The 14,717-nt window shown below is 37.7% G+C and overlaps 1 protein-coding gene across 24 annotated transcripts in view; it reads left to right on the top strand.

The window, feature by feature from the left end:
- Positions 1–14,717, top strand: part of CDC14B (cell division cycle 14B) — a 102,644-nt gene that overhangs the window by 45,089 nt on the left and 42,838 nt on the right. For 23 of the 24 annotated variants that reach the window (XR_012034925.1, XR_012034935.1, XR_012034945.1 and 20 more), the window contains 3 exons: positions 549–639; positions 1,201–1,276; positions 3,726–3,818. Coding sequence is in view for 21 of the 24 variants with exons in the window: in XM_072834219.1 (XP_072690320.1) it covers positions 549–639; positions 1,201–1,276; positions 3,726–3,818 (260 nt within the window). In the remaining 3 variants the exon portion in view is untranslated. The remainder of the gene's footprint in view (positions 1–548; positions 640–1,200; positions 1,277–3,725; positions 3,819–14,717) is intronic. The other variant, XM_072834296.1, reaches the window with a different exon arrangement.

Raw genomic sequence — 14,717 nt, forward strand, 5'->3', positions numbered from 1 at the left:
TGATTCTGAATCAAGAAGTGGGGATCCCTAAGAACAGTTGAATAAACATATGGTTTGTTTCATTTGTGTTCTATAGCCATAAACATTAATTTTACAGCGATTTTGATAGCGTTCTTTAGCTTCTGTTTTAAAAAGCAGAATTTCTTACTGAAGACTTCTTAGGATGACTTGAAAACCTAGCAAAACATACCGCGAGTAATCTAGGTTGATGCCGAACTACCAAATGCATGCTGCCCTTTGCTGAAATTCCTTAGCCCAGGGGAACTAGACTTTTGTAATGAGAGGTTCCTCTAGAAGTTTAGCCATGTTGCTATGTGAAAAATTACTTATTGTTATTGACATTTCTGGTTAAAAACAATTTCTCCTTTAAAAATGTTGCTTATGTTACCTACCAAGATAGCACAACATTTTGAAATTACCCATTGGCACCCTTTAATTTAAAATTTAAAATTTAAAAATTGACTTAATCTGAAAAGAGTTGCATCATGATATGTGAAACGTTTTTTTAATAACCTGAAGGAAGGAACATTGCAATTTTTCCATTGCAGATCGCCTTTGTTTTGCCATTCTCTACAGCAGACCAAAGAGTTCATCAAATGTACATTATTTCAGCATAGATAATGAACTTGAATATGAGAAGTAAGTATTGCTTTTTAAAAGATTGTTACTAACTTTTTTTATTTTGAAGAATCTAAAGGTATGTTTGTAAATAGAATAGCCTTGGAAAATTGAAAATTTGTTGATGGATAATTGCAGAATGCTTTTTTTCTTGGTAGTATAACCCTTGGTAATAAAGTACATCCTTAGGGAAAATATCAAAATGAAGGAACTTCCTAAATTTGACAACTTGTATTTGAAATCCTAACAGTTTAAAGTATAATGAGATATAAACTAGTATATTAATAAGTAAGATGTGGTGTTTTTACCATTGGAAAAACAGCTTCTTCATTCAGATGTTATTGAGGCTAGACTTCAGCATTGTAGCACTTGTCGTATTTTTTTTTGTCATATTTTTTAATAGGAGTTATTTACCAGAATAGCACTAGTTTGCCACTAGTAGGGCAGTATCATTAAGTTGTATGACCAATGACAATTTGGTGTATGCTTTCTTGTCTTAGTTGGATCTTGTAGTTCCAAAAAGACATTTATATTTAGAGGATCTAGAATGTATATGTATGTTTTTGTTTTTCATTTTTAAAGCTTCTACGCAGATTTTGGACCACTCAATCTGGCAATGGTTTACAGATATTGTTGCAAGATAAATAAGAAATTAAAGGTAAAATCTTTTTTACTTAAGATTTGACTTAGGTAATCATTGTTAGCTTGATTCTGATGAGGGAAAATAAAGGAAAATATACCTCTATTTTTTTTTTTATTAAAAAACCAATAACACATAAAACACCTTATTTCTCACTACAGTGGTGTTTGGGACATACATGTGATTTTTGTTATATATAGTCATAGTATTTATGTTTGTTTTCCACAGTTTTGACTGAGTGGTTTAAGATTGATTGGGTCATTTGGTTCTGATTTGGATTGATGATGCTCAGATACTTGAAAAGCCAAAGTAGAAATTGGTTAATGAAATAAAACCTCTTGCTGCCTGATCTAATTGGGACTGAACCCTTGCTTTGGTCATTGTTCTTCTTTCTGCTTCACTTGGACAGAGTGCTAGCAAATTAATAAAAGATACTGGCTCATCTCACTTCCATTCTTTTTTTTAAAGATTTTATTTATTTATTTGGGAGAGAATTATGAACCCGCGCTCGAGTAGGAGACAAAGACAGAGGAAGGGGGGGAGAGGGGGGGAAAGAAGGGGGAAAGAAGGGGCAGCGGGAGCACGCACAACATGGGGCTCAATCCCAGAATCCTCACCCCAGCCGAAGGCAAACACTTAACCAACTGAGCCATCCAGGTGCCCCAACTTCCATTCTATCTTTAATCTGTCATGGTATTGTACTACTCGTGACTTTTCACCCCATCTTCCCCTCACCTTCCCCTCACCAGGGAAGCAGGGGCAAACTGTTTTTTTAAGACCATGTATGAGAGTTGCAAAAGTGTATTTCTATTAGTTTGAACTTAGACACCATTCTTCTATCTTAAAAACTTGTAAGTTATGGTGACATCAATAAAAAGTGTTTATGTGTTCCTAGCAATTCCAAACTTGTCACTGTAAATTCTCAAATAGAAAAATCTGGAAACAACATTACCCAATTGATTACCTACCATACTAATAATACACAGAAGAAATAATATTTATTTTCAATTAAAAATTAAATCATATTAAAAATTTATGAGTAAGGCAAATTTTTTCCCCTTGAGCCTCAAACCTAAAATTCCCGATTATAAACGTTAGAAGCACTTGTCAAAGGAGTTACTGATCTGCAGAATGGAAGTAGTAGGATTGCCTTTTCTTTTTTGTATTCCATATGTTTGCCCTACAGATTTGTGTAGAGATGGAGACTCTTCTTTCTGGACTTTATTTTTCTCTTGAATAAGAGTATAAGCATTTATAGCCTTGTATATTTATGTCCACACCCTCCTCCTCTTTTCTGGTTGCTAATGGCAGATCTTTTGTTCATACAGGGCTGGGAAGCTAAAAAGACCCCCTCCCCCAACTTGTGTTTCTTTGCTTTAATTTTGAAAGACTTTATCACCCCTATACTCCACGTTTTATCCTTTGACTGAAACAAGAATGTACTGGTATATTGGTCTTTTTTTTTTTTTTTTTTTTAAACTTTCTATAATTTAGCAAAACAACTTCCAGGGTGTTGACCACCCAGCCTGATGAAATACTACTGCCTGTTTAATTAGTGACAAAAGTGTACTGAGAGTTTGAATTAAAGTTGTCTTGTACTTGTGTTACTCTGTTGGCTGGTTGGGTTTGGGTTTTGTTTGTTAAAATCAACTTGATTTCTTACACTGTGTAAACAACTAAAGGAAAATATGTACACGTTCATCATTAAATCACAGAAGCCAAGAAATACGTGCTTTTTGAACTGAATATATCCTTTTCCTTATGCCTACCTGAATCTGTTTCTGCTCACGTTAGTGAAATACAGGTGAGGAGGTGCTAACTAATCATATGCTTTTTTGGTTTTTTAATTCCATATCCTTTTTATTTAACTTTTTATTGAAGTACAATGTATGTAACAGCAATAGGTACAGATCTTGAGTGCACAACTCAGTGAATTTTCACAAAGTGAATATAGGTTACCATCCTGGTCATCAAATCAAGAACAGAACATTAACAATGCCACACAAGAGCCCACTTATGCTGTTGTCTTTGCTCCACCCTCACCCTGTCCTCCTACCCCATTCATCATCTTGATTTCTAACAGAATGAATTATTTTTGCCTGTTTTAATATACCCTTTTAATTATAAAGGTTTGGGGAATGTACTTAAGAACAAAAACAGAAAAAGCCTCCCCTATCACTGCTGTTTCCAGCATCTTATGTATTCTTTCAGAGCTTATGCTCCAAGCATATATCTCTTCATGTCCCCTCCCTAACCCCTTAACTGTACTTTCATCCCAGTCCAAGAACATGTCTTTTTTGGGAAGGTACATGGTATTTTGGGGTATCAAAGTCAATCATTTTCAAGATCTTGCTAAGATGAATGCTTTCACATTGTAAGGTTTGGAATTTATCTTCATCACAAAATGAAGTTTTAGAAGACTCAAAATTAAAAGAGAGAATACTAACAGCTGTTTATCTTTATATAGTCCATCACAATGATGAGGAAGAAAATTATTCATTTTACTGGCTCTGATCAGAGAAAACAAGCAAATGCTGCTTTCCTTATTGGATGTTATATGGTGAGTATTTAATGGATTTCCTAACATATTGCATAGTGAACATGCATCCAATGGTGCTACTTCAAAGCAATTGAAATTTTGAAATTACTTTTTCTAAGATAGTATCTTGATTTCTTTCCAGAAGGAACGTGTTTTGCTTTTAAAGATTTGACCAACAGGGAAGCCTGTGCATTTTGGGGGGATGAGGTGTATGGGAGATTTCTGTACTTTTTACTCCATTTGCTGTTCTGAACCTAAAACTGCTCTTTAAAAAGTCTATTTTCTAAGAAATTGACCAACTCCCAGGAAGACCTTTGTATATGTTATGGCACTTAAGGTTAGAAAAAACAGCACCCAAAGCTTTGTTTTATAAACCCATGATCATTTAGTGAGGTTGGGAAAGTAGAACCAGGACCAGTAAATTTTTTTCTAGAGAAACATCAAAGTGCAGCACATGAGGTAAGAGTGCTTTATAATTTGAATATAAGCGATTTTTTTCCTAACTAAGATGTGACTCTTAGGTCTATTCTTACAGATTCTTTCCATTTTCATCAAAACATCTAGCATGAAGATATGGCGAGTCCGTGTTACAGGAAAAAGGGTACATGCTACATAGGCTACACAGGACATCAAGAGGTCTAGTTGAATCATTGGAAAATATGCTTTGGAATAGCCAATATTTATACAAGAGTCATAAACTTCATTTATTTTAAGCATCACGAAAGATCTTTGTTTCTTTAGAGTCACATTTTATTACTGCCTAGTACTTTCATCTATGGGAATACCTTAGCAACAATTTTTCCAGAGTAGGCTGAGAGCTCGTCCAGAATAGTGCCCCTTATCTGTTTGTTGGTGTGGAACCTGGCTGCCCTATTGATAGAAGAATAGCTAGTGGATGTGTCTTCTACTCCCACCCACCATTAGGGGATTGTTTTTGAAATTCTTTAGATAAGTTATTTTTCTTCCCCAACTTGCTACTTGCCTCTGTCATGCTTTCCTTCCTTTGAAAATTATTTTCTGGTATATAGTTTAATGATTTGGAATATATAGTGATTAAACCAGAGGTTTTGGTACTAGCTGAAATTGCACCTAAGCATTTACTAATTTCCTTTTCTGTGTTTAAGGTAAATCATTAACAAAGGTAATTAGGGCCTTTTTGCTTTTATTTTCCTCTTCGAGTGCTTACAGAAGTAGTTGATAGAAATATTTCTGGTCTTTAAAAAAAAAAAAAAGGGCAGCTCTGGTGGCGCAGCGGTTTAGCGCCGCTGGCAGCCTGGGGTGTGATCCTGGAGACCCGGAATCGAGTCCCACATCGGGCTCCCTGCATGGAGCCTGCTTCTCCCTCCACCTGTGTCTCTGCCTCTCTCTTCGCTCTCTCTGAATGAATGAATAAATAAATCTTTAAAAAAAAAAAAAGAAAAAAAAGAAATCTTTCTGGGATACTTCTAAGTTTTCTTATCATCTCTGAATGTGTGAAACACAGGTTTGTAGATTAGGCCTACTAAAATTTGACTTCTTAAGCGTACCCAGATGTGGTGCTTTTGTTTGTGTTTTTCCCATCTCTCCTGCTCTGTATTGTGCTTAGGAATAATTCTTAGGGGGAAAAAAGCCTAGACTAGTTCTTAAGAAAAAGAGTATGGAGAGGTGGCTCTTTGAATAACTGGGGCATGTGGTCCCATTACTTAGCCCATCAATGAGAAGAGGACCTCATGGATTAGAATCAATCATGACTCCTGACAGCTTTACAGAAAAAGGGATGCAGCCAGAATTCTTGGGGTTTGTAAAATATTAAAGGGAACCCTGGAGAAATGGCCCTTAGTGTGACAGTGAAAATATTTACCCATCCAGGAGAAAATAGAGGAAGACACTCCGTTTAAGAGAACGTGCTCCTGAGTAGAACACACACAGCTCTGCTTGCACTGCTCTTGGCTCAGTCATTCATCCCTGGTCCATGACCTGTTCCCAAGATGGGGCATGGGGAGAAGGCTACAGGGAGCCAGACATGGGGACATCAGTGAAGAACCCTCAGAGGGTTGTTGCAAGCATGGTGGGAAACAAGGATTTTGTTAAAAACGGTGCTTAATAATTTTATAAATAAGAAATCTCTTTTTAAAAATCTTGTTGCTGTTGGAAAAAAACAATGACCCTTTGGCATATTTACTGAAAATTTGTTGTCATATTTGTTCTAAGTTTGCTGTTGGTCTTTTGACTTTGTTTATGTTTGCATTTTGGCATGTAAAAGTTTATTTTTCTATATTTAACATATTTAGAGTTAGAAATCCTTTCGGGATTTTACACTCTCAGATTGGCACTGATTTGATTGGTTAAGAAAGTGCCAGGTAAGTAATTTGGACATTCACTTGAGTTCATTCCTCTGCTTAGTTAAGAAACCAGCTTGGCAGGAGGATTACAGCTCTTGGCTGTAGCAAAAGTCTTTGCAGCCATGACTGGCTGGCTAAAGTAGGGGCTTGGAGTTGAAATGATGGTAGGTGGGAAGACAGGAGAAAAACTTCCAAGAAAAGGAAATTTATTTATTTTTAAAGATTTTGTTTCTTTATTAGATAGTGTGTGAAAGAGAGCACGAGCGGGGAATTGTAGGGGAGAGGGAGAAGCAGGCTCCCTGCTGAGCAGGGACCCCCCCCCCCCCCTGACTCTGGGCTGGATCCCAGGACCCTGGGATCATGACCTGAGCCAAAGGCAAGATGGCTTAGCTAACTGAGCCACCCAGAGGCCCTGAGAAAGGAAACTGGTCAGTAGCAGAGGAGTGTCAAGATACAATATAGATATCTCAAAACATTAAATATCAAAGTAAGTAAGTGAAAATTTGATCTGGTTGAAGTCTGTTGAATCCTCTGATCAAAGTTTTTAGAAAGAGTGAGAGTTCCCTAAAATTGATCTGCAGCCTTCATAACCATGTTTTGGGGTTGTTGAGGAATTTGGAGATAGTAGTGATTTTTAGTGATTAACGTGGAAGATGGTGTGGTAATGTTAGAACAAAAAATCTGGAGGAAGAACTGTCAGTAAGAAAGTATTCCCAGTAAGCTGACTCTCTATCCATCTTTTTACACTCTGGGCCTCTGAAACGAATGTCTTCTTCATCTTCATGTATTCCAAAGGACCTAATACGGAGTGTGGAGCAGGCTTGTTTTTTTTTTTGTTTGTTTGTTTGTTTTGTCTTAAAAGCAGAGGAGGGGATCCCTGGGTGGCGCAGCGGTTTGGCGCCTGCCTTTGGCCCAGGGCGCGATCCTGGAGACCCGGGATCGAATCCCATATCAGGCTCCCGGTGCATGGAGCCTGCTTCTCCCTCTGCCTGTGTCTTTGCCTCTCTCTCTCTCTGTGACTATCATAAGTAAATAAATAAAAATTAAAAAAAAAAAAAAGAGGAGGTTAGGTTTTGCAAATACTCAAAATACTCAACTATTAAAACAGGATTGATACGCTCATGCTTTGTTAGTCCCTTTTTTCAGTTGGTCACGTGCCACCTGTGGCAGAAGAAGTGAGATTATTAGCTTAACTATTCATTTGTCTTTGTGTATTTCGAAGTACTGCATGTTATGTGGCCTGGTAAATGGTTTTACCAACTATCTGGAATGGTAGGAGCTTTGGTAACAAATTGTGGTGAAGGTAAAATTCTTTTATATAGTTGAAGAATAAAAAAGATAACTGAATTTTTCTTCTTACAGAAAGATAAATATCACATCATTTTATGAAGTCATCAGTTTACCCTGTTGTGATAATTCAGTGGTTATTATCTAGCCAGATTTTGGGGGTGGTGGCATTTAAGCTGTCATTTGAAGGAAAGGTGAATTTTTAAAAAAAGATTATATGTATTTATTTGAGGGGGAGGGAGAGGGAGAAGCAGGCTCCCCGCTGAGCAGGGAGCCCAATGTGGGGCTCAATGTGAGGCTCGATCCCAGGACCCTGGGATTATGATCTGAGCCGAAGGCAGATAGATGTTTAACAGACTGAGCCACCCAGGTGCCCCTGAAGTAAAGGTGAAATTTTAAGTGGAAAAGCAAGTGCCCTTCAAAACAAATTCATGATAGTGAAGAGAGTATTCTGAAAGTAAAAGTTTGAAACTTTGTTTTGTCATTTTGTTGTGAAAAATGTCATGTACATTTATACCTTTGAAAATTTAGAAAATTTTCCTTAAAAAGAAACCTTTTATATTTATATAAGTAGGATATGTGTATATGTGTGTGTACTATAACCATATGTTTTATGTTCACCAGTATAGTTTTATCACCTGTTTTTTTCAGTCAGTGGTCTGTCCTTCCACTTTAGTACATACTCCATCATCTCTGTACCTGGATTATATTCATATTTCCTCCATTGATCTAAAATGTCCAGAGCAATATGTAATCCAGGACCGTGTATTGTGTGTGACTATTGTGCCCTTAATCTCTCTCACACATGCATGGTCCCTTTTTGCTAACACTGATTTATGAGACCAGGCCTCTTATGGACTGTTCCACCTTTTGAATTTCTCTGTTTTTTTATCTTGTGGTATTTTTTAACTTGTTTCTCCATTCTCTGTATGTCTTGTGAACCGGAAGTTAAATCTATAGCCTCATGCATCAATAGTATATGTTGCATCATATCTGAAAACAAATGATACCTAAGTTACCGTTATGGATGCTAAAAATGACCACTGGATTTGGTGCTTTCAAATTCCTTTAATGTATGGTTTTCTCCTTTATAACTTAGTGGGTTCTGTATGGTATCATTTTGGAACAATTTGTATGTTCAATACCCTGTCAATCATGAATCGAGTGTTTTATTTTTTTTTAAAGGTTTTATTTATTTATTCATGAGAGACACAGAGAGAGAGAGAGGCAGAGACATAGGCAAAGAGAGAAGCAGGCTTCCGGGACTCCAGGATCACACCCTGAGCTGAAGGCAGGTGCTTAACCGCTGAGCCACCCAGGCAGCCCAATATTTAGTGTTTTAAACAACAGTTTATAGTACTTGCCTCAATCATTAATTATATTTGAGTTTCAGTAAAACCATAATTTCTAATTATTTTATTCATCCTTCATTTATTAGCTGACTTTCTTTTATGGGAATTGAACTTCCCCTCTTCCAGCCGAGGCTCTGGTTATCCTGAAACCAATTTCCTACTAAAAAGGCAGAATGAATGGTCTTTTTCCTTTAAGTACAGTTTTCAGTCAAGGGTTATATTAATAGCCACAAAAGAAAATGTTATAACCTGCCTTAAAATCATCTAAATGAAGTTTCAGTGGATCTTATACTTATTTGCTAAACATTTAAAAAATGTACAGCACTTTCCCCATTAGTTTTTAACAACATCTGATTAGCATTTAGGAAATTGGGAATTTACTAACCAAATGTCCATCATTGCTAGATGGAATGAAAGAAAATGAGTGTAATCATTCCCATATGTGCATTTACTTATCATAGTAAAGTTTCTTTTTTAGTCACAGCACCCATTTAAATCAAGAATTGAAACAGCTGTACATGATTTTGTTTATATGAAGCTCTTGGAAGATGTCTCTGTTCCATAGTGACAGTAAGCATATCAGTGGTTGCCTCAGACTTGTGGGGAAGGGGGAAACATTTGGGATTAACTGAGAAGATCCACAGGAGAACTTTTGAGGTGATGGACATTTCCTACTTGGATTGTTGTTGTGGTCATATAGCTGTGGACAGTTGAAATCTATTGACCTATATACATTTAAAATGTATGTTTTCGTTGATTGTAAGTTACACTTCCATAAGTTTTTTTTTTTTTTTTCCAAACAACCAAAAAGAAAGCAAGCAAGGGAGCTGAACTTACAACCAGGCTTTTAAATCAAGATACTTGGGATCCCTGGGTGGCGCAGCGGTTTGGCGCCTGCCTTTGGCCCAGGGCGCGATCCTGGAGACCCGGGATCGAGTCCCACGTCGGGCTCCCGGTGCATGGAGCCTGCTTCTCCCTCTGCCTGTGTCTCTGCCTCTCTCTCTCTCTCTGTGTGACTATCATAAATAAATAAAAATTAAAAAAAAATAAAATAAATCAAGATACTTAAAAAATGAAGCATTAACTGTTAAATATATTAATATTTTATTTTAAAGTATGATCACTAATCATTTAAGAAATGATAGTCACTTTCTGTTACTATTTATTTTTTTATGTGTATACTTTGTAATAGAAGTGGTGGTGTGTTATTATACTAGTAGGTATAAACGTTAATTTTTATTTTTTTAAAGATTTTATTTATTTATTCATGAGAGACACAGGCAGAGAGGCAGAGACACAGGCAGAGGGAGAAATAGGCTCCATGCAGGGACCCCAACACGGGACTTGATCCTGGGTCTCCAGGATCACACCCCGGGCCGAAGGTGGCGCTAAACCACTGAGCCACCCGGGCTGCCCACAAAACAGTTTTTTGGAAGAGGCCACTGAGCTGGCTTTTAATTTCAATTTATGTAGAGTATCTGGCACCAATTAATAAGCATTCATTAAATGTCTTTCTATTTCCTGTTTCTTTCAACTATTATCATACCTTAAATATTCTTTTTATATTAAAAAACAAGAAAGTTGCCATATTATCTTACTGGTCATCAACCTTGGTTATATCTTATTGACCAGCAGTTATATTTTTCTGCAGATATATAGTATTCAGCTCTTCCACAAGTTAAATGTACTTTTGAGGGCTAATCTGGGAAATTAACCCTTTTTTCTAACATATTTGTGGCTGTGTTCTGAGTATAAAATAAATGATGCAAGCAAACTCTTGGTACATAGCTTGCAAATTTGTTTTCCTTAATGTTTTAAGAGATTACTTTGGGAGAGCTAATTGTGCTAACATGTAGATTCCTTGTTCAAAATTTATCACTCTGTAAGTAGTATTTTTTATTTCTAAGCAATTTTTGTAACCTTTAGAATGGCTTACCTTGTAAACATTTGCACTGAAAATTGTACTCATTAAATCCTAAGAATTTATTAATTCACAGTCTGAATAGAATCCTAATTGTGTCAGATTTGAGATTATTTCAACAGTCATGATAAGAGCTCAGAGACTTAATTTGTTAGTTAATGATGGTCTTTTGAATCTCTGGTCTACTTCTTAAGGATTTAATGATTTTGAACCCAGAGTAGTCAGTGCTAGGTGAAGGTGGCTACCTGTTGAAGGGATCAGGTAAGAAACTAAGACAAAGGGAGCAGAAAGGATCTGAAAGCCACAGGTAAGAATCCAGTTCAGGAAATAGTCTAGCTGGGGCAGCAAAGACTACAGGACCAAGGGGGTAGGAGGGACAGCTCAAGTTTTTATAAGTACTCATCCTTGGGCAGATACCGTGGTGTCGGTGACAGGCAGGGCAACAGCAACAGGCTGCTGTGAATAGCAACCAGAAGGCAGGTTAGTGTGAGGTGTGCCCAGAAGGGGACAAGGCCATGTGGTGGAGGTAGCTGTGGGCATCCCTGCTGATGTCAGCCTTGCTTCCTTTCTCGCCCTAGTGAGCCTGACCGCAGCTATTAGAGCCACCTGGGACACAATTTGGGGAAAGAGTGAAGATAAATGGCTCTCTCTGTTATAAGCTTTGATTGTAGATTTTTTTTTTTTTTTTTATGATAGGCACACAGTGAGAGACAGAGGCAGAGACATAGGCAGAGGGAGAAGCAGGCTCCATGCACCGGGAGCCCGATGTGGGATTCGATCCCAGGTCTCCCGGGTCTCCAGGATCGCGCCCTGGGCCAAAGGCAGGCGCCAAACTGCTGCGCCACCCAGGGATCCCTGACTGTAGATCTTTTAAGCTCTCTGGAATGTTGGAATCCTGTCCCTGTTGCAGTACTTGTTTTAGATAGTACGGTTTCTTGTCTATAAATAAGGTCTGAGCAGTAGGCTCTCTCCATCCAGTAACAAGCAGTGTGATTTTGGGTGACCAGCAAATATCACAGGTTGGAAAGTAGTGACCTACTAGTTTTATGTAACTGAGTATTTATAAATAGTAGTTTGTTTTTGCTAATGTTTAAAAATTAGGTTTCATGCAAAAAGAAAAATTAAGATTTTTGCTTTGTTTTGAAAAAATATCCCTACTGCCCACATAGTATAGCCATGTGCACTAAGACCCAGAGCCCAATTTCCTCACGTTTATTAGATATCTGGTCTTGGTAGATATATGATTGCTATGCCAAACTTGCAGTTTCCCTTTATCTAAATTGAGGATCATTATACCAACCTACTATATTTATAAATAACTGAAAAATTAAAACTATTGAAATATAAGGTCATCTGATTCATTTTAAGTGATAGAATTTTTTTTTATATTAGTGCAGGAGCTGTGAAAGTGATTTTACCTTGTTTACTTATTTTATCATATAAAATTGTGTATTGTATATAGTCTTGTCCCTGCTCATCATTTTTATTCAGCAGTTGGATCTTGAAGCTTATTTCCAACGTGTGTTGGTTCATGAACATTCTGTGTTAATCTGGAGAGTGATTTTTTTTTTTTTAAAGATCATTCAAGTGTTGGCATAGGAAAGACTGTCATTTGGTTGAAGTGAAAATAGTTAATACTGGAAACATTGTGACATTTCTCCATGAAAAATATTTGAAAATGGCTATGGGTTTATCAGGCTGCCACATTTGTTGTAGAATTTAAACACCCTTTGTTATTCTTCATTCTCATGATGATTGTGTAATGTTTTAGTTTTTAAAACTGTACCAAAGGTTCTCTGAGTACATAGCTTAAGCTTCAAAATGTTGTATGTAGGGATCCCTGGGTGGTTAAGCGGTTTAGCGTCTGCCTTCTGCCCAGGGCATGATCCTGGAGTTCCGGGATGAGTCCTACATCAGGCTCCCTGCATGGAGCCTACTTCTCCCTCTGCCTGTGTCTCTGCCTCTCTTGTGTGTCTCTTGTGAATAAATAAATAAAATCTTTAAAAAACCCAAAATGTTTTATGTAAGAATAAGAAGCATGTGCTTAAATGATTGGGCTTTATTATTTGGGGCCTGAATTGTCAGGATTGAAACCAAATGATCAGGCTGTGATTCTTTTCTTTCAATCCACTGATTTCATTCATCACTGGTTGAGCCCTTCCCAGGTTTCAAAACATAGGTCTGTAGTCTAAGGTTCAGAGTCTTTACAGGGACTGGGGCATGCAGATGATAATTTAAAAATACGGACATGGAAGTCCTAGAAATGACTATAGTACTACTCAGCAAAGATCTTTGCACTGTGACTTCAAAAAGCACTACTGACTTATCAGATATTTGTCCCACAATATTTTATTCATCCTGTGAGATTGCCATTTGCTTCTTCAGAGAGATTACCTACCTCAGAGAGAGAGATGACAGCATGCTCCCTCTTCTGATGCTTTCAAAGCCATGGGGATTGCTTGCGTTTACCTCCGCACTTGTCACCTATTTGCTTATTTATCCTCTCTTAACTGAAGTGACTATTTCCTTACTCACTGTTTATCATGCTACTCTATTACCTATTGCTGCCTGACAAATTACCCCACTGGGCTGCAGTCATCTGAAGTTGTCAGTTAAAAGTGACAACTGTTACTGTCAGTTAACACTGGTTATTGGCATGGGGCTTCTCTTCTTGCCACACGGGCTGCCGGAGTACCCTCACTTAATGACACCTTGAGGTACCCAGAGTGAGAAATCCCAGACAGAAGCCACAGTGTCATTTATGAGTTAGCCTCAGAAGCCACACACTGCCATTTGTGCATTGTTTACACATGGGTGCCCTATTCATTGTGGGAGGGGGCTCCGCAAGGTGGGAATGCCAGGAGGTGAGCATCATGAGGGCTGTTTTGGAAGCTAGCTACCACAGCTGTTTAATCTCTCTCTTGTTCCTCATTTGTTGCTTCCTATTTTTGGACAGCAATGTGGAATTAGAATGACCATTCTATATTTGTACATAGCTTCTCATGAAAATATACCAAAGGAATTTGAAAAGGACCTAGCTTCCAAATTGCTAGGAACACTGACGGTTCGTAAAATTACACTGATTTAGAGTTTACTAATTTGAGGATTTGTGTTAATATAGGAGCCGTTTATAGGGTTTTTCTTATATTTAGAATAATTTCATATGGCAAGGCCTTTTGACTAGGGAAGATGCGTGGGTGTACAATTAAAAATGATACTAGCTGCAAATATTTACTTAATAGTTGTGTGTCTTGGTCCTTTTGGGTAGGTGTAACAAACTACCAGAGCCTGGGAGGCTTATAAACACACAGAAATTTATTTCTCTTATGGAGGCTGGGAGTTCCAAGATCAGGGTGTGTCAGCAACCTGGTGAGGGCTGTCACATGGCAGAAGGGAGCTAAGGATCTCTGGAGCCTCTTTAATAAGGCACCCCTCCCATCCATGATGGTTCCACCCTTATGGCTAACCATCTCAGAGCTCCCATCTACTAATACCATCACCTCTTGGGGCTTAGGATTTCAACATAGGAATTTGCAAGACGGGACACACATTCAGACTATAGCATTATATAAATAGACTCATTCTGAGTCTATAAATTTCCTTTAACTTATCTCATTATACCCAGTATCTATTTATGTACATTATGTACAGTCAATCCACAACTGGGTTTAAAAATAATGTTTTTGAAAAGTTTACTACTAGGGATTCAGTTTTTATTCCCCTAAAGGATTGGGCTCCCTATAGGAAGCCTGCTTCTCCTTCTGCCTGTGTCTCTGCCTGTCTCTGTGTCTTTCATGAATAAATAAATAAATAAATATTTTAAAAAATTATAAAAAATAAATAAAAATTAAAAAGGATGCCTAGGTGGCTCAGCAGTTGAGCCTCTGCCTTTGGCTCAGGGCATGATAGGGGATCTGGGATCGAGTCCCACATCAGACTCTCCACAGGGAGCCTGCTACTCCCTCTGCCTGTGTCTCTGCCTCTCTCTGTGTCTCTCATGAATAAATAAATAAATCTTTAAAACAATAATAAAAAATAA

Source organism: Canis lupus, chromosome 1 (genome assembly GCF_048164855.1).
Source record: "Canis lupus baileyi chromosome 1, mCanLup2.hap1, whole genome shotgun sequence".
Classification (NCBI taxonomy): domain Eukaryota; kingdom Metazoa; phylum Chordata; class Mammalia; order Carnivora; family Canidae; genus Canis; species Canis lupus.